Here is a 19895-nt window from a genome sequence, read left to right as displayed (position 1 = left end):
CTCCCGGCCTAAAGAGCTCAGGTGGGGGGATGTGGGGGCTCCTTTCCAGGGGAGCCAATTACAGGCAGATGTGAACTGGCTGACCTCGCACACAGGAAGCACCTGGCGGAGAACAGGGCTGCAAAGAACAGGGTTTGGGCCACTTGGCACCGTGGTGTTGGGGGACGTTGGCTGTGCCTGGGAGCGGAGCAGGTAGGTATACGGTCCTATCATGGCCACTCCAAGTCCCTGCTGAAGGACATGTTGATCTGGACCTCACGTGTGTGACCCCAGCCAGTGACTATGCAATGTTGAGGGCTTGGCAGTCAGGCCTGGGGGGCAGCACTGCCCCCGGCAGATTGCAGTGGGGACAAGACTGTGCGGCAGGGCAGGGAGGCTGGGTGGGGGCGGGGAGCCCAGGCGCTGAGGCTGAGCAGGGGCCCTCCTTCCGCCCACCTGCAGGTACTGGGCACAGCCAGCCCGTTCCCCAGGCCCTGAAAGGCAGGCAAGAGGGCCGCCCCACTGGACAGATGAGCAAGGGGCCCTCCAAGAAGGGACGTGACCCTGGCATCTCACACAGCCAGGGGCGCTAGGGGTGGGGGCTGTGGGCTGGCAATGGCTGGCTTCATCCCACTCGGCACCTTCTGAATAAGGACATCTGGCCTTTCTTTTTACCACTCCGCCTCCCTTTGATTATAAGATGCTACAAGGCAGAGCCAGATCCTGTGTTCACAGGGAACCCCCAGGGCTCAGCACTGACTCCCTCCCAGCCCCGCTCCCCGCTCACTCCTCACAGATGAGCAGCCTGTGAAGGGTTCTGACTTGTCCCCATCTGCAGAGCGGCTCTATATGGTACCCATTTTACAGATGAGAAAAGCGAGACTTAACAGGGGTAAAGCTACACAGCCAAAGGGTGCCAACAGCCATCATCTGGCAAGCATTTAGAGAGTGCCGAGGGTGTGCAGGTGCGGTGCCCACCCTGAGCTAACATGGCCACAGGAGGGTGTGGTCCCTGCCCCTGGGACTCCTGACACGGAAGGGCAGGACCTGTGATGGGGGTGATGATGGGGCCTGAGGACCACCTGCCGCCTCCCCTGCCTTGTCCTGGACCCAAACCTCCTTAAACCAGATAGGCCAGTAGCACCAAGCCACCGTGGCCCCCAAACAAGCCATACCGTCTCCCTGCCCCTCACTCCTCCCACCCCCTACACTGGAACAGGGGTCTGTCCTCTGGGCCCTGGGGCTCCCCATCCCTGGCACAAGTCGGCTTCCTTGTCCTTCTGTCCACCAGGCTGGGAGCCCGCTGAGCTGTCTCGTCGCTGCTGACCTCCCTGGCCCCGGCTTGCTTTAGGCATTCAAGGTTTGAACACGAGAATGAGCGTGTGCCACTGTGGGAGGCCTGGAGGCTGCTGGGTGACCTCGGGCACATCCCTGGCCTTCTCTGAGACTGCCCTGCCTGCCTCCAGGGATTGAAGGGCGCTGGCGTGATGCCGGGGGTGGGGGGCAGGGGTGTATGAACTGTAAAGTGGCCCTGGGGACAGGCTGCTGAGTTGCACCCTTGCCCACACAGGTCCCTCCGGGAAGCAGGCTCTGGTGAGACTGTCCAGCCCCAGGGTCTCGGGGCACAGTTCCAGGTGCCCTGTCCTCCAGGAAGGATCAGGTGGCATTGGCGCTCAAGGCCTGGCAGTTCGGACAGGGAGTCTAATGAGGATGGATGGTATCCAGGGCTGGAGAGGCGGCAGCCAGCTCCTTCCCAAACAAAAACTGAGTTTCTGACAGATTCCGTGTGGCGGGGGGTGATCCTGACAGATGTCGAGAGGTTCCTGGGAAAAGATTGCTTCTGATGGAGGCCCAAATGGATATTAATGCTCACTGGCCAGGCAAGCACTTCTCAGATGAGAATGGCCTCTCTCCCAGGGCCCCCGGAACCGGGTGTCTGAGCGCCAGGGCTGGCGGGGATTTCCTCATCGACTCCCCTCTAATCGCCCCTGAAGCTGAGGCTGTCGGAATGACCCGCCTCCCAGCCCAAATCCTGATTGACTTCCCGGGAGATTGGCTTCACGTCCACCAGAGTGGAAGACGCATGGCCCGCTCCGGCGTCCTGATCTTTCATTAAGCCTGTCCTGACCCTGAACTCTGATTTCTGGGTTCGGCTGGTGCCTCCTCACTGTTCTGCCCGCCAAGGGGTTCCCAGAAGCAAATGCCATAACTCAGACGTTCTTGGCGTTAGGAAAACAAAAGAGCTTTTATCCCCCAGACGCAGCTCCAGTACATTTTTAAAAGCTCTCCTCTGGAGCTTGAAGACAGGTTTAGAGATGTGTCTGTCTTTGGGGTCTTGTGGGGATTCTCATCTGCGCACGCTGGCTCCTAACATAGCAGGCTCTGCCTTGCTGGCGGACTCGTCCCTCCACTGGCCGCCTGTGCGGGCCTCCCCGCGTCCTGCCTCTGCTGGGGACCGCTGACCCCTTTCAAAACTGACCCAGGCTGCCTGCACCCCTGCCTCCCCCAAAAACTCCCCGCCAAGAGGCTTCCCTCTCTCCTGTTTCTCGGTCACTTGTTTTGTCTGATGTTAAGCCCTTCCCCCAGATGTTTGTGGGCCTGGACATCAATACACCAAAAATAGTCAGCACCAAGATCCCAGGCGAGATGCGTCCCGCACTCAGTGGCAGCAGCCCTGGGGCGGTGGGGTTCTCACCGGCCCACCCCCGGGCCTGGTCTGGGGTCTCTGTTCCTGGCTAAGCAGGCCTGACTGGCATCGCCAGCCTCCCAGTCTCTCTCCAGCACACTTCTTCTCAGCTGAGCCCCCCACTTTCTTGTGCTTGCAGTTAAGAGGTCTAAGGATGTAGGTGGGCATCCCCGTTTCACAGCTGAGGAAACGGGGGCTCAGAGACCCGAGGTAAGTTGCCCCAGGTCACACAGCAGGACTCAGAGCCATGCCTGGGGCAGCCTGTGGATGACAGGGCCAGAGCGTGGAACCTCCAGGCTCCCCGCCTCTCTGACATCTGCTGTCGGGGTCCCATCGTAGACCTGTGGACTGAACGGTCGAAACACCTCCTCCCCGTCCCTCTCCCCACTGCCCAAGGATGCACACCGCCAAGTCACCTCTCCTGAAGCACGGTCCCCATCCCGCCTTCCTCTCTTCAACACCCCCAGTAGCTCCCGACTGTGTGTCCCAACCCTGCAGCCTGGGGCTGGAACGCTCCAGCCTCATCTCATCACGCACCACAAATCCCTCGGGCCCTGCTCCTCAGATGTTCCCTGGTAGCCGCGTTAGGTTGCCCCCCTCCTGGAATACCTTCTCCTTCCTGCCCGCACTCAGAAATCCTCCCTGCTTTAATGGCTCATGAGAAATGCCCCCTTCTCCAGGAGGCTTTACCCGCCCCTCTGCTACAGTGACTTCTTCCGCCCCCAATGCCCCCTGGCGTGTAAATTCCTCGGGAGGACTGGGACAGGGGCTTCCCCATCTCTGTGCTTCCCCGGAACCCAGTATACAGTAGGTGCTCAAAAATGTCTGTCCAACTGAAATGAAATGTGAAGCTGAGAAGCCTTAAAGAGCCAGTCCTCCTGGTCTTCAAAGCAGGGTCTGCCCCATTCTCCCAGCACCTTGTGTGGTCCCGCCCCTGCCCTGTGACTGGCAGTTGGGACATCTCGCTCCTGTTTCCCACCCAGGCAGGAACCAGGAGGTGCAGGAATCAGATAGCACTTGTGGGCCCATAGCCGTGGGGGGTCTCTGCTCCTCCAGCCACACTCCTCCTTTCTCTTCTGCACACGCGCCGTGTATTGGGTAGTTCAAAAAGCCAGGCACCCGCACACATCAGCCCTGGAACCCACGTTAGCAACAGGTTCCTGCTGCCATGTGTTGTCCTAGGCCCAAACCCCAACTTGCCTAGAACCCGCCCCACCCCCTGCTGGAAGAGCCACAGCTGGGGATCTCAGGGAGCCCAAGGTGGCTCCTGCCTAATGTCCGCTCCAGAGTGGGTACCCCAGGGTCAGCTCACAGAGTCCCCTGTTCCCCTCTTCTGTAGGGGTGGGGTCAGGCCAGGCAGAAGGGCACCGGGGCAGGGCCAGTCCACAGATCCATGGTGGAGGGCTGGGCAGGAAGCTGCTCGGAATGCCCGGGTTCAGGTACACAGCCTCACGGTCCCCGGTGCCTGCCCTGCCGCCCGCCCAGCCTGGGACACTCACCGTCCAGCCGCCGCCGTCCGTGCGCATGTCACAGTACACCTGGAAGCCGGCCGGGTAGTGGGTGGGAAAGACAGAGTAGATGCCATCGTCCTGCTGTCCGCTTAGGAGGACGTCCAGACAGTCTCGGGGCCGGGAGCCTGAGGCAGGCAAGGCCGTCAGGGTGGCTGCGGCCCCAGCGCGTTCCTGCCCAGCCCCCTGGCCAAACTGTCTGTCCATCGATAACGCATGTGGGGTCCCATGGGGTTGAGAGAGCACTGGCCTTGGAGTCCGACCTTGGCTCTGCCACTCCCTGCTGTGGCTGGGTGAGAGAATCACCCTCTCTGGGACTTACTTTCCTCATCTGGAGAATGGACCGAGAGGGCTTCAGCGCAGGCCACATGGAAGTAGGGTCGGGCCCTGGAGTCTCATGGCTGGGGAACCCTCACCCCAACTTCCCCGCTCCCCAGAGCTGGGACCCGAGGCACCGGAGGAAGGCAGCCCCTGCCCCACTCACCAGTGGCACAGCCCCGGGGCCGGGTTCCCCGGGCAGGCGCTCTCTGAAGGTCGGCCTTGTTGCGGGGCCGGCCCAGCCCCCGGTCCCTCTGCAGGGCATCCAGGATGTCGCTGACGGAGTTCACCAGGTGAGCCATGTGGCCCTGGCTCTCAGAGAGAAGCTGCGGAGCACAGGGGGTGAGCCGAGGGGGCAGGGGCTCTGTTGGGGGTGGGGTGGCGCACATAGCAGGTCACTGGCCAGAGTGGGCCCTCTCCTGAGGCAGAGGTGGGCTTCTGGCTCAAGGCCCCGCCCTGCCCTGCCCCTTGGGTCCCTGTCCAGGGTGGTCTGAGGGGCCAGCCAGGCTATGATGGAGCCTGTGCTCTGGGGCCTCGAGGGCTGGGAGGGCCGGGGAGCAGGCGGGAGGGGAAGGAAGCTCCAGCAGGCACCTGCCACCCCTGCTGCCCCAGGCTGCGTTCTTCGGCCATCTCTTCGGCCCAGGGAAGAGTAAACTGGAGGAGGCCGTGCCAGGCGGGGAGAGAGCGCCCCGCGTTGGGCAAATCCAGCTTGAGCCCAACACGTCCACTTGCCGGTTATATGACTAGGGGCGAATGTCCTCACCACGCCTCGTCTCCCCTGGCCTGGCCAAACTGCTATGGGGACCAGTGACAACACATGGGAGGTGCCCAGCACAGCGGCAAGGACCGGCCGGGTACTCAGCACACCAAGTTCCCACAGCACCTTCCAGGCTACCAGACATCCCCACCGCTGCCTCTTCCGATCCCAAGCAAGGCTGCTGAGGTAGGAGTGACTGATCTGCACTTGACAGAGGGGTGCCCTGAGGCACAGCCCCCCAGGCTTCTGGACCAACAAGGCTCCCCCGTCCCACCCCCACTCCCCATGCAAACATCACTCTGAGTTTCTGGGGCTCTCCGATGTCCATGACCTCACTGGGTCCCCCACCGCGCTGCAAAGAGGGAGGACTTAAGGTTGTCATCTCTTGTGACAAATGGAGAAACTGAGGCCCCAAAAGAGCGATCCCTGAGAGTGAAGGATGGCACTGGGGGCAGGGACCAGGACTCAGGCCACTTCCCTAGGGTGGGCTGGCAGGAAAGGGGCCCGGGGCTGTGTTCTTGTGTAGGAGACCAGGGTCAGGGTGGGGACGGGGCGGTGGTTTGGACCCAGGTTCTGGTGTTGACTGTCTATGTTTTGACTCCAGTCCCTCCCCCGTTCACTAGCTGCGTGACCCCGGAACAGTGTCCGAATCTCTCCATGTCTCCATTTCCTTGTAACCCAGGATAATGAGCCCTGTTTCTCTGAGCGGGGGGATTCAGGAGAGCCTGGGCTGGGGAGCTCAGCCGTTGTTCTCCATCCTTCACCCGCGCCCCTCCCTCCAACACAGCCCTGGGGTTGGAGCTTGGCAAGCGCAATGCTGTCCCCCAGCGCCTCTGCCTGTGTTGAGTGCCTGAAGGGTCTGAGGTCTCTTGCCCCCACCCTAGGCTTCAGGAGGCTGCAGGACCACGTGGAGGGTGAGGGGGTAGTGGGCAAGCTATAGCTGGCCAGCCAGTGAGCATGGAGCCGGCTGGGTCTTTATACACCTAACATGTCACTTGCCAGATAATAGCCCATTCGTGGAAGGAAAATAGAAATATACAGTGCCAGCAGTTTACAAAATATGATTCCCGGCTCGTCCAGAGGCAGGGGCCCTGCAAAGCTTTTAGTCTCCCTGTCAGTTTCCCCTCTGCTGAGCAGGCGATTCAGTGAGGGCTGAGGCCAGGGGAGAGAGGAGCAGAGATGGGCAGGCAGAGCGTTTGGGTTTCACGGCAGCATCCTGTAGACGAGCTCCATTGGGCACGCCCCACAGAGGGACACAGGCAGCACACCCCAACCGGGGCGGGAGGGAAGACGGTAGGTGGGGGCCGCCCTGCGATGTGTGTGCGGCAAAGATCACTTGGTTAAGTCACACCGGTACTGCCCATTTATCTGAGTCAACACGGCCACAACGCACTAAAAAAAACTCAGGCACGGCCTCCTCCCTCTTGCTAACGGGCAGGGAAGACCTCTGTTTAAACCAGCAGATGATTAAAGTTGAAAATGTACATATAAACATGCCCCGAATTAATGGGGAAGTGAGTCCCTGCTTGCCGAGCCACAGAGGCGCATCAGGGGAGGGCTGGACAGCGCTTAGAGGTAGTGGTGTCAGAGCTGCTGTCCCCGGCACTGCTTAGCTGTGTGAGCGAGCTTGCACAGGCACCTGCCACTCAGAGCCTCAGTCTGCCTCTCCATAAAATGGGATAACAAGGCCAGGTGTGGTGACTCACACCTGTAATCCTAGCACTTTGGGAGGCCAAGTTGGGTGGATCACCTAAGGTCAGGAGTTTGAGACCAGCCTGGCCAACATGGTGAAACTCTGTGTCTACTAAAAATACAAAAAAATTAGCTGGGCGTGGTGGTGTGTGCCTGTAGTCCCAGCTACTCAGGAGGCTGAGGCAGGAGAATTGCTTGAACCTGGGAGGCGGAGGTTGCAGTGAGCCGAGATTGAACCACTGCACTCCAGCTGGGTGACAGAGCGAGACAACCGTGTCTCAAAAAATAAATAAATGAATTAAAATAAAATAAAATGGGATAACAAATGTACCAACCTCCTGGCATTATGGGGCTGCAAAGTGCCTATTAACGCGGAGCCCAGCACATGGTATAGGCCTATCACTCCTACCAGAAAAGGGATTTTCGGCCCAACACAGTAATCTTAGCACGTGGGGAGGCCGAGGTGGGTGGATTGCTTGAGGCCAGGAGTTTGAGACCAGCCTGAGCACCATAGCAAGACCTCTCTACAAAAAAATTTTAATTAAAAAAATTAGCTAGACATGGTGGTACACACTTGTAGTGCCTGCTACTTAGAAGGCTGAGGTGGGAGGACTGTCTGAGCCCAGGAGGTGGAGGTTGCAGTAAGCCCTGATCGTGCCACTGCTCTCTAGCATGGGTGACGGAGTAAGACCGTCTCAAAAAAAAGAGAAAAAAAAAAAAAGAAAAAAGAAAAGGGAGTTTTCAATAGTGGCATGGTGGCTCCCTATAGGTTTAAATTTCAGCTCACAAACAATTTCTACTATAATAATAAGGAGACGTTGATGGTGCAGACCATGAGTATCCCCCACGTGACAGAGCCAGCCAAGCCCTGTAGCCAGGCGCTCTGATATCCCCTCAGCATAGACTGTGTTATGCACATCTCACGGGTGACAAGACCCAGCCCAGAGAGAGGAAGCAACCTGCCCGGCATCCCACAGCTGGCACAGATGGGGCCTGGACTGGATCCCAGCTCTGCGGACTCAAACCCTCAGGGCAGAATGGCTCAGCTCAGCCGTGACCAGCAGGCCTCAGGGACTACACATGAGAATCAACCCCGGCTGGGGGGCTGCAGGGGGTTGGGGATGAGGCCCAGGAACTTGCCTTTTCCTTTTTTTGAGACAGAGTCTCGCTCTGTTGCTCAGGCTGGAGTGCAGTGGCGTGATCTCGGCTCACTGCAACCTCTGCCTTCCGGGTTTGAGCAATTTTCCTGCCTCAGCCTCCTGAGTAGCTGGGATTACAGGCGCCCGCCTGGCTAATTTTTGTATTTTTAGTCGAGACAGGGTTTCACCATGTTGGCCAGGCTGGTTTTGAACTCCTGACCTCAAGTGATCTGCCCACCTCGGCTTCCCAAAGTGCTGGGATTACGGGATGAGCCACTGCACCTGGCCAGGAAGCTGCCTTTTAACAAGCACCTCTGGCGATTCCAACCCAGGGTGCCTGCAGGCACAGCTTTGAGAAACCCACATCTGTGCTGATCAGCTGAGGGTCTGGGAAGCTTGGAAGGGAGGAGTTAGGAGCACGGCTCGCTGCCTCTGAATGAAACATAAAGACACACTGTCTCTTGAATCATCCAGTCTGTGGGGAATGAGTCAAATCAAACATTTTTGGGGAAGTAAATATGTCAGGTGAGCTGGCACTCCTGGGCCCAGAAAGGCTGTTAGTCTTGTGGGAACACTCTGTACCTCTGCGCAGGCTATTGGGAGGGCAGGACTCTGGGGTCCCTCCTTCTAAATCCCCCACCCCAGCTCTAAGGGTGGGCCTTCATGAACTGGGCCTGAGCTGACCAGGGGCTGAGCGATTTGGAGTGAGGTGGGGGTCCCAGGTCAGCCAGAAAGTCAGGAGGTCCCCCCAGCCCCCAGCCCTGCTGATGAGGCCTGGGGAAGTTGCACATGGAGGGGCAGCTGGAAGGCGGTCTAAACATCCCTCTACCCCGGGAGGGGGAAGCCACCTTCCCATCAGTCACCCAGACAGGGTGATGAGGACTGTAATTTCTCCAGCTGCTGCCTTCAAAGGGAGGGAAAGGGCCCATTGCTCATGAGCAGCTGAGTGACCAAATGCCTGGATCTCTCAGTGGCTGCTGGGGGCGGTGGGGCGGAAGGGGCTTGGGCGCCCGTGGGGGCAGGGGCTTGGCTCCTAGCCTCCAGGGATCTGAGTCACTGGGAGAACGTGGCACAGGGCCAGGGGCTGGGCAGGGCTCCAGCAGGGGCTGGATTCCAGGTCTGACCTGGCCACGGCACCCAGGAAAAATCACCACCCATTTCTAGGCCACCATTTTCTGTCTTGGAAAATGGTGGAGGCAGATGAGATGATCCCAAATCCCTCATCCTATGAGGGAGGAACTTCTTGTGGGTGGTGCTTCCAGCATGGTCTCAGAGCCGAAGCTGGAAAGCCTTCACCCAGACCCACCTGGAGCTGGCTGGAGCCTGGCTTGGCTGGGGGCAGGGGTGGGGAGGGTGGAGGTGGTTTGGGACAGGCTAGGGGTCTGGCTGGGCTGCCTGGACTGGTCTCTCTGTCCCTGGGAAGCTGTGGGTATTGCATGGTGTGAACTGGGAGGGGGTATGGAGAGATGGGGTGCGGCTCTGAGGGGGTAGCACTGATCAGCCACATGCCCTTCAGCAAGTCGCATCCCTTCTCTGAGCCTCGATTTGCTCCTGATGGGGGAATGCCCTGCCTCACCTGTACCCTGGAGCACTGGGGAAGCCCCAAGCCCTGGATTTACTGAGTGCCAAGTGCTGTGGGGTGCTGTACAGTTTCCCGGGTCACCGGGAAAGAAACAGGATTTGAATCCTGGCTCCCAGTAGCTGTGTGGCCCTGGATGAGTGACTGCGCCTCCCTGAGCTTCATGGGCTTGTCTGTAGATGGGAACAGCAGTAGCCCCTTGTCTGGGGCCTTGGGGATTAAGTGAGGCCATGGACATCAGGCGCCTGGCACATGGCAGCACCAGCACCAACCCCTCGCCTCCAGCAAGACCCCAAGATGCAGACCCCAGCCCTACCTGGATGAGGCGGCCCTGCTCACTCTGCAGGGCGCTGAGGCCCTGGCCCAGCGTGCCATGCCCCTTCCGCAGCCCCATGCACTCCGTCTGCAGCTCTGAGGCTCGGGCCAGCAGCCGGGGCAGCTGGTCGGCCAGCGTGTCCAACAGCTCCTGCTCCTGGTCGCCCACCAGCCGTGGCTGGGCCTGGTGCTCGGTCAGCGCCTGTAGCACCGAGGCCTGGGCGCTCTCCAGGCGTGCGAAGCTGTCAGTGAGGTCGGGGCAGCGTGGGTCAATGAGGATGCTGAGGTGCGAGCTGTCCGCCCTTTCCACAGTGACCAGGGCGCTGTTGGCGCTGGCAGCCCCAGTGCTGACGACAGGTGGGGGCGCCGTGCCCGGCGCGTGGGCGTGGTTCAGGAAGAGCACGGCACCGGTGACAGCTACGGCCAGCAGCACAGCCAGGGCCAGCAGCACGGTGCACAGCACGTAGCCGCAGCTCGGCCGCTGCAGGCCCGCCCGGGACGCACAGACACAGACAGACAGACAGACGGGAGAGAGAAGGGGCCAGCATTAGAGGCATACCTGGGGTCAGAGGACCCCCTTCTTGGGGGGCTGGGCAAGGGCGTGGCACAGAGACTGAGATGAGACAGGCACTGAGAGACAGTCCAAGGGGAGACAGAGAGACAGGGACAGCCACAGATGCAGTGAGAGGGACACAGTGAGTGCCTCAGGGAGAAAGTGGAGAGAGACAGAGCCCCAGAGGGGAGGTGGAGACATAGGGAGAGACAGGGAGACGCGGGGAGATGCAGGGAGACGCGGGGAGACGCGAGGAGATGCAGGGAGATGCAGGGAGACATGGGGAGATGCGGGGAGACGTGGGGAAACATGGGGAGATGCGGGGAGACGCAGGGAGACGCGGGGAGATGCAGGGAGACGGAGACAGAGAGGATGGGAAATAGAAACCAAGGCAGAAAGACACAAAGACACAAGCAGAATGCCAAGCCTTCCCTCTCGCTGCCCCTGCCACCCACCTCCCCCCATGCCCTGCACAGTGACAGCCCAGGGACCCACGGTCACCTGTGTGTGTGGCCGTGTGGCCCCCGTGGAGCCCACACCACCCAGTAAGGGCTGGAGGTAGAGATCCCACCTCTGCAGCCAGACGGGACAGGGCTCAGGCCTCTAAGCTGCATTTCCCACAGTGTGACCTTGGGCCAGGGGCCTCACCTCTCTGAGCCTCAGTTTCCTCGCCTGTAAAACAGAGCAATATAGAGACACCCACCTCTCTATATACTGGTCAGAGAGAGCTGTGATGCAACAGCAACGATGCTATAGATGGTCTCGTGCTGTCTCTGGGAACGAGTGCCCTGGGGTAGCGGGCACCCATCACGGAAGGTCCCTTCCAACTGCAGCAGCCACATCCCGTGTTCTGTCCTGCTGTTCTCCAGTCCCCAGGGCACACGGGGGCTCCTAGGCACCTCCTCCCCGCACCCCACCCCATCCTCTCTCCTTCCTCTACCTCTTCACAGAGCAGGCCCCTGGCAGAGCAAACGCCAACCCGCTGGGCCAGGTAGCCCTAAGGCCACCCTGGAGAAGAGGCCTGCTGCCCTCCAAGGAGGAGGGGGGCCGAGGCAACAGGTGGCTGTCACTCCAGAACAAGCCATATCTCAAAACCAGGAACGGGACCCGGCGAGGTAGCTCACGCCTGTAAGCCCAGCACTTGGGAGGCCGAGGCGGGCAGATCACAAGGTCAGGAGATCGAGACCATCCTGGCCAACAAGGTGAAACCCCATCTCTACTAAAAATACAAAAATTAGCTGGGCATGGTGGCACATGCCTGTAAATCCCAGCTACTCGGGAGGCTGAGGCACGAGAATTCCTTGAACTTGGGAGGCGGAGGTTACAGTGAGCCAAGACCATGACACTGAACTCTAGCCTGGAGACAGAGCTAGACTCCATCTCAAAAAAAAAAAAAAAAACGGAAACGAAGGGCAGGCGCGATAAAAAACTGTGTTGGCCAGAAGCCAGGGCCAAGGAACAGCTTGTGGTGAACGGAGGTGCCAGAGCGTGGCCGCACACACTCTCGGAGGCCCAGATTCACTGGGCAGACTCGCTCATGGCCCCTGAGCATTACACACAAGGGAAAACTGAGGCCCAGAGAGGGCAAGGGGCTCTCCCAGAATCACACTGCAAATAAAAGCAGAACTGGGATTAGGCCCCGAGCCTCCTGCCTTCCTCTCTGGGCCAGGCCCCTCCTATGATTGAATTTCCTCAACTCTCAGACACATTTTCCCCACCTTTTCAACTTTCCGAATTTGAGACTTGTCTTAAAATGACTTCGTATATTAAAGCACTTGGAGCCGTGCCTGGCACGTTGTGCTGGCACAGTAAATATTAGTGGCTTTCATTATCCCATGATCAATGTGCACACAGCATCTGGAGGACATTTTTTTCCACCCAAAGTGTTATTTCTGTGTGTCGTCAATGCTGGGACGCATGTTCTCTTTTTTTCACGTTTTAGCATCTCCAACATGGGGGGACATCTTACAATCGTAATTGACAGCTTGCTTGCTTTCTTAGTGATACATTGAACAGAGACAGATGCCTCTTACATCATTGTGTCTTACTACCTAGAAGATGAGGCAGAGGAAAGAATCATTTTTGTAAATTCAAATTCCACAAGGACCTGCCGGATGACCTACTTGGCACCCGAAGAGGACGGGGTGGAGGGGACATGCGCCTGGACATGCAGACCCCCGGGAAAGAGATCTGCTTTGTTGTCAGGATGCGGAAGAGAGTTTCTTGGCCTGTCCCTATTGTCATGCGGCTGCCAGGACTCAGTGCTCCACGCCTGCCCAGTTCTCTTGGGGGCCGCGTCCATTCCGGGCTCCACGCATCAAGACAATTTACTCCAGCCAGACCCAAATGCACAGTTCCCCTCCACCAGCTCTGCACAAACTGCTCCCTTGGCCAGCCAGAAGCATCTGCTTCCCCTCCTCCTTTTCCACTGGCCTAATGTATTCTCTTCTTTCAGGGCTCAGCTAGCTGTCACTTCCTCCAGGAAGCCTTCCTTGACTGTTTCTACTCCACTCCCCCCAGCTTGGAGGGGCTCCTCCTCTGTGCTCCCCCCGTTAGGGTGCTTACAAGACAGATTGTTGTGGCCTTTGACTTCTTTTACTCACTCATTCATTCAACTGCCTCTGTGCCAGGGCCGCTAACTGGGCCGTTCTGTGATTTCCTTCCCTGCCTAAAGTATGGCTGGGTTTGATATACAAAGCTCTGTGTCAGCAGCCAAGTCCCTGTCATGCACTCTTCTGGAGCCCGTCGGGAGACACCTTGCCCCGAGCAGCTCAGGGCTGCATCATCAGACTGTGTAGCATTAAGGTCCCCTGGCGGGCGAGGCTGGGGCTGGCGTGGCAGAGAGGTCATCCGTCTCCCCTCTGCAACTCCCACACCCCTGCCCTATCTTGCACCCTCCTCCCACCCAAGCCCCTCCCTGGTGGGAAGGCAGAGGGCACCGAAATGGGGAGGGGCTCGAGGAAGCCGCAGGGGGTCCCCTAGAGGCAGGGGGACAGCAGAGCTTGGAGATGAAACAGGGCACTCAGCAGAGGAGAATTAGTCTTCAGAGATCACCTTAAAGATGAAGTACTGTTCGCTTTTATGGGCTGCCGTTTACGTGCCTTGCGAAGAAATCTGCCCGAGATAATAAGGGGGGCTCTGGGCGCTGAGCAGCCCAACTGGTATGCCTGAGGCTGGAGCTGATTCATCCGTCCTGGTGTGGCTGAGCTGGGTGCACTCCCTGGGGGCTGCGGAATGGGGAGGATGCACACAGAGCCCCCAGCTCCCAAGACAGGGCATCTCGGGCAAGTGAGCAGGAGAGAGACCGGGGCCTGAGCCGGGAGCCCTGGGTTCAAAGCCCACTTCTGCCACTGACCACTCGCATGAGCTTCCAGCTGGAGGGACCCAGCTTGGTTCCTCGAGTGACCCCCAGTGCCCACCCAGGGTTCACGGCTGCCTACGAAGCCTTGGCCAAAAGGAGGATAAAGCTCATGCCATCAGGGCGGCAGGCAGCCCCCGGTGGTGTCTCAGTTACAGGGTGACCTCTGTCCAGGCTACCTTCTCTGAGGCCCCAGCCTTGGGGGTTCTGGGGAAGCGGCGGGCGGGCGGCGGGGGGGGTGCTCAGGAGGAAGGGATTTGATGCCAAGGCGCTCTGCTAAGCTGGCACACCTCCCTTCCTCCTCACTTCCTAAGAGAGCTGGCTGGCAGGAGTCCCCTGGGGAGACTGGGACCACACTCCACAGATGAAAGGAGGAAGAAGAAAGTTTCCCTCCGGGGAAGGCCAGGCCAGGTTAGACCCAGGTGAGCGCCCCTCCTGCCGCCCACCCCCATCTCCTAAGAGCACCCAGCCCAACGCAGGCAGCTGTTCTGCATGACAAAAACACATCCTGGGGCTTTGCACTGGGAAATGGAAAGCTGAAGGTGGCGGGGTCCTGTGGGCTCTGGATCCAGCAGAGGCTTGCACAGAGCCTGGGCGGGGGGCTTGTGGGCTCTGTGGGTTGAGGGGACTGGGCCCTGCCTCAGGCCAGAGCCTCGGGGGAATTCCTCCTGTCTCCCCAGGAGCCCACTCTGCTCCCGGCTGGCACATGGCTGGGCACATGGCTCCCAGTAAGGGCTGAACTCTGAGCCCTGGCCCTGGCAGAGGGAGGGTCCCAGAGACTCCCCTGGGGGTGAAGGGTTGGTGGCTCTGCTCACCATTCTGGGGTCCCAAAGACTTAGGAAGGGGGTCTGCAGGCTTGTTCTGTGAGATCTGAGCGGGAACCGCCATCCCGCTGGGGACCCTTCAGCAGAACCCTGCCGAGGGCCATCTGGCGTCTCAGGCCACAGGGAGGGGCGCAGGAGGGGCTGAAGGTGTCCAAGGGGACAAGAGCGCCCCACAGAGCTCCCGGCCTCTGCCCCTCCGGGAGGTTCCAAGCCCCCCAGCTGTCTCACTTCCTGGGAGCATTTGCTCTGAACCACGGAGGGGGCTTCTCCAGATGTTTCCTATAAGGGTCTTGCCCACCCTCCCCGCGACATACAGCTCTGGCCTCCCAGAGGGCCCACCGGGGCCTCAAGCCCACTGAGGCCCAAACCAGCGTCTCTCCACCCCAAACCTGAGCCCTCCTATTTTTCACTCGGGGATGGCACCAACCCTACCTGTTGCCCCCGCAAAGCTGGCACCTCCTCAGGTCTCCCTCCCTCACCCAACATCTGGACAGTCACCTGCTCCTGTCCATTCTAGCTCCTCAGCCACACCACTCCCCAGCTAAACAGTGAGCTCAGAAGGAGGGGCTTGGGAAACCCCGAGCCTAGCACAGTGACCTCAAGCCAAACCCCAGGGAACAAGAAGAAAGAGGCACGGCTCTTCTAGCACCCATGATGGTTTGCAACTGCCCCAACCTGTGAGTTTGTTCCCCCTGTGAGACTCTAAGCTCCCTGAGGCACAGACTGTATCCACCAGACTATACCTCCTAGCATTAGGTAGGGCCTCCCTAAATAGTCACGGAGTAAATTTAATGCAGCAGGGATTTAGGTTAGACATCAGGAAGAACTTCCCAAAGAGATTTTTTCTTTCTTCCTTTCTGAAATGTTCTTAGAAATTTTGAAAGCGTCAAGAGATCTTGCCTGGGATGGGTTGGAAGTTGACCTCCCTGTAGGGTGGCTTGGAGACAGCTCAGAAACAAGCCCCTCTGACCAGAGGAAACGGTTGCAGAGTGACTTCCTGCCCCAAGCTCCAAGACCAGAAGAATCATGTCTATTTCTAGATCCTTTCATCTGACAAACTCCAAACTCCTGGCAAATACCGTTTCACCCTGCCCCAAGGGCGTGAGAGGCTCCTCCTTCTGTAGGGAGAGGGAGGATGCGTTAACAAAGTCCAAATCGGCAACTTGTCCAAGGTCGCCCGACAAAGAGTAGCTGAGGCTGGATAGGGCTGGGACAGATGGGGCCCAAGGCGTTCCCCAGAAATGGCTGCACTTGGACAAAGGTCCTTCAGGACCTCCGGACCTGGGCTATACCCACTCACAGTGGGTGATTTCAGTACCCTGAGAACCACACAGCCTGGACACTGCAGTCCCAACTGGGGCTGAGTGGGCTGAACCAAGAAAGGGCGGCCAGCCACCCCTTAGGCACTTGTCTGCTGTCCAAGAAGACCCAGGTTTGAGTCCCAGCTCCAGCTCTTAGTCTCAGTTTCCTCATCTGTCAAATGGGTTCATCACTCCTGCCACCAAGCTCCTAGGGTGGCTGTGACTAAGAAATGAGTCTTAGTCATGGCCTGTGACCTACTGGTGCTTGGAGTGCGGCGTCAGCATTATGCTCCCAGAGGAAAATCCCCGTTAAAGAACCTCGGCCAGGCCCCGCTTGTAGGAACCAGATGTTCAGATGGCGTTTCCTGGGGGGCAGAGAGGAGACCGGGACACAGCCAGCCTGTGGAAGGGACAGGCTGCTGCGAGAGGCATCCTCCTCATGAGTACACAGTGCTTTACAGTTTGCAAAACACACCAGTATTTCACGTGGCCCCCATAACAGCCCTTGTGAAATGAGGAGGAAGCGAAGATTGCTGTTCCCACTTTACAGATGGTGAAGCCCAGGCCCAGAGAGGAGGAGTAACTTACCCAGGGCCACACAGCATGTCAGTGGGTGAGACGAACCTGGCCACAAGGGAGGAGAGAAGGCTGGCCCAGGAGAGGGCAGGCCCAAGGGAACCAGGGCAAGCAGTGTTCTCTCTTTCTTCTGACAGTGGCCACAGGAAAGGCCTTGCCTCTTGTCTGAAGCTTCAAACAAGCCCAGAGCTGGCACAGGGAACAGCCTGTCTACATGCTGGGTCACCAAACGGGTGGGGAGGGGAAGCGGGTGCTTGCTATTGGCCCAGGCTCTTGGAGCAACAGCCCTCGAGCTTCCTCCAATGCCAAGGGGCAGACAGCTGGGCTGTGTGGGGGCTGAAAGCTGTGCCCCCAGGGAGCAGCAGAGGAAGGCGGGGCCCGGCCTGGAGGCCTTGAAGCCACATTTCAAACACATTCCCCAGAAGGCACCTCCCCTTGAGACAGACCAGTGCCTGCTGGCCGTCTCCTGAGGCTCTTCCTGGCCGAAGCGTCATGCAGTGCCATTCAGCAAACACTCTCAATGGCTGACCTGAGCTGCCTGGAAAGAATGGAGCTTGGGCCCAGGGAGAGATGCAGAGATGGGCTCCAGAGGAGGGTGTGTCCAAAGGGATCTCCTGATGCAGGAGGGGCCCAGGACAAGGCAGCTGAGTGGCACAGGCTAAACACTACTAGAACTTAGAGACATAGCCACAGGGCATCAGGAAGTCTTCCTGGAGGAGGTGGCAGCATTTGAGCTTGATTTTGAGTATATGTAGGGTGTCCCTGAGTGAAGGGGTGTGTGTGTGTGTGTGTGTTTGTTTGTGTAAGGCTGGGGAAGCAAACAAGATGACACAGAAAAGATCTGGAAATGGGGCGGCGTGGTGTGGGGCCCAGGGTTGGCAAATAACAAACAGTCACTGCCTGTAAGGGACCAATGGGAAGGCACAGTATGCCAGGTTAGGGATGGCCTTGGAGGACAGGTCTAGAAGTTAAGACAGTTCTTGCTAAGGGGGAGAAGTCAGATCTCAGCAGGAGGGGACTTGTTATTTTGGGGTGGCTTAGGTGCAGACCTGACCTAAAAGAGGGGCGCGACCACCCCTGAGAAGCAGTGGGATAGGTGTGTGGTTAGACCAGAGTTTGAATCCCCACTCTCTTGCCAACGTGCTGTGTGACTTGGGCATGTTCCCAACCTCTCTGATCCCTGGTCTGTGATGTGGGAACGCACTGGCCCCCAGCCTGCTTGGAGAAGTGAGGTAGTGCCGATGAATGGGAAGGGGCTTTGCAAACCGCAGAGGGCTGGGCCCTTGTGCCACGGCAGTGTCACACCAGGAAGAATGAGCAGGTTGCAGCTCCTGAGAGGAAGGGACCACCAAGGGCTGCCCGTGCCGCCCCCTCCTGCAGCTGCAAGCACGAACTGTTCCTTCCCCAATGACATCTGTCTGGGAGAAATTTAAAATTCAAAATGGGCAGCCCTATTCTCTCCTCTCCTTGGTGAGCGAGCGGCCTCCTGGTTTTCGCCTGCCTGCCCCAGTCCCTTGGCAGCCCAGCCTGGGGCAGCCCTGGGGCTCTCCTCCGCCTCGGCTTCGGGACTCCAGCCCCCTTGCTGGCCAGCCCAGGTGTTCTGCCCTCACCCGCTTCCACCGCACAGCCCTGGGCACCCTCCAAGCCCCACCTCCACTGCCCCTGAAGAGGCAGCAGGAAGGGAGGAATGAGTCAGCCCTGGAGCACACAGACAAGGGTTCAAATCCCGACAGAGCTGCGTGGCCTCAGGCAGGAGCCAACCATCTCTGAGCCCTGCTTTCCTTGTCTTAAAGTCAGAAAATCACAATACCCAGCGTTCCTGCAGGAGATGAATCTTTATTGATCCCCTACTGTATGCAGGGCCCTGGCTAAAGGGAAGGATGCAGAGGAGATTCAGGGGGTCAGGTTCAGGACCAGGTGCCTGGCACAGGGTAGCGCCCAGAGTGGAGATTCTGTGGGTAGTTAAGATGCCCATTGTAGAGGTGAGGAAACGGAGACTCAGCAACGGGGCTGATTTGTCTGTGGACACACAGCGAACTGTAAGTCCCCGCCTCCCTCTGCACCCGCGTGCACCAGGGTGCTGCTGGGGGTGCGGGGACGCGGGAGACCTGGCCCGCAGCGCGCGTGGCTCCTGCAGGGGTGCCGCCCCCACCGAACCTCGAGTTCAAGCCTCGGCTGGGGGAGGAGGAGAGGAGGGTCCCCATCCCGGCCCGGGCCTCCGGAGCCTCGAAGGGGTGCGCCCTAAACTCCAGCCCCCGCATTGGGTGCTCGCCCCGCCGGCCCGAGCGGCCACCGCCTGGCCAGCCGCCCAGGCCCCGTGTCCCAGCGCCCGAGCGTACCTGCGGCTTGTCGCGCGGCCGGTCCTCAAGTTGGGCAGCGCCGCCCATGGTCTTCCACCGGTCGTTGACCATCTTCCGGCAGGACTGGCGGGGGCGCCGGGCGAGGCGCGCCGCTGCGGAGCGCAAAGGCGACGGGGTGGGCGCGGGCGCGGGCGCGGGGCGCGCTCTGTCCGCCGGGTCCCCACCTCTGTGCCCCGCGCCGGGGCGGCCCGGGAGCGGGCGGGCGTGTGAGGATGAGCGCGCCGCTGTGTGCGGGCGGGAGCAGGAGCGGGAGCGCGAAAGCCGCCAGCCCAACGCCCGCCGCTCGCGCTGCGCGCCGTCCCCGCTCCCGGCTCCCGCGCCTCCCCGGCGCGCTCCTCTCCCTCCTCCCTCGTCCCTCCTCCCTCCTTCTCAATCTCCGCATCTTTTCTGGTCTCGGACTCTCTTTGCTTTTTATTGCTCCCCTCGGCCTCCCCCGACACACTCACACACGCGCGCGCTCACACCCGCGGACTTGGATACTAAACTCCGCCTCCGAAAAGACCTAGGGAAAGGAGGCCGAACTGGCCCCCAGATACCGCGGCCGGCCGGAGGGCAGCAAACAGCCGCGGGCGGCCCGGCTCCTGCTGGCTCCCGGAGGGGCCTGAGAGCCCCCCCCGGCGGCGCCTCTGCACAAACTTCCTCCCGGACCGGACTCACACAACTCACCATGCGCGGGGCGGGCCCCGAGGGCGCCCCCGCCGGCCGGTTCGGCGTCTCCGGGGAGTGGCGCGGCGCTCCTTCCGGCTCCCTCCCGGCTCAGGACGCAGGGCTCGCCCCAAGACCCAGGCTGCGCCGGGGGCAGTTTCGGTGGGGTGCGCCCCCTGCGGGCCCCCGAGGTGTGGGTCCAGGTCCCGGGGCAAGTGCGCCCAGCTGTGGGGTCTCCAGCCCCCGGGGACCTCCCTGCGCCGGACCCCGACGCGTGAGCCTGGTCCGGTGGGCGTCCCAGTCCG

General features: G+C 59.9%; 1 protein-coding gene across 1 annotated transcript in view; it reads right to left on the bottom strand.

The window, feature by feature from the left end:
- FIBCD1 (fibrinogen C domain containing 1) overlaps positions 1-19692 on the bottom strand; it is a 36983-nt gene extending 17291 nt beyond the window's left edge. Inside the window, exons 1-5 of the mRNA XM_063788166.1 lie at positions 19392-19692; positions 18925-19037; positions 9975-10454; positions 4658-4817; positions 4165-4301 (exon numbers count right to left, since the gene is read on the bottom strand). Coding sequence (XP_063644236.1) covers positions 4165-4301; positions 4658-4817; positions 9975-10454; positions 18925-19037; positions 19392-19614 — 1113 coding nt within the window. The 5' untranslated portion in view covers positions 19615-19692. The remainder of the gene's footprint in view (positions 1-4164; positions 4302-4657; positions 4818-9974; positions 10455-18924; positions 19038-19391) is intronic.
- Positions 19693-19895: the final 203 nt, after the last annotated feature.

Source organism: Pan troglodytes, chromosome 11, assembly GCF_028858775.2.
Source record: "Pan troglodytes isolate AG18354 chromosome 11, NHGRI_mPanTro3-v2.0_pri, whole genome shotgun sequence".
Classification (NCBI taxonomy): Eukaryota; Metazoa; Chordata; class Mammalia; order Primates; family Hominidae; genus Pan; species Pan troglodytes.
This window is presented reverse-complemented; position numbering and strand designations above follow the sequence as displayed.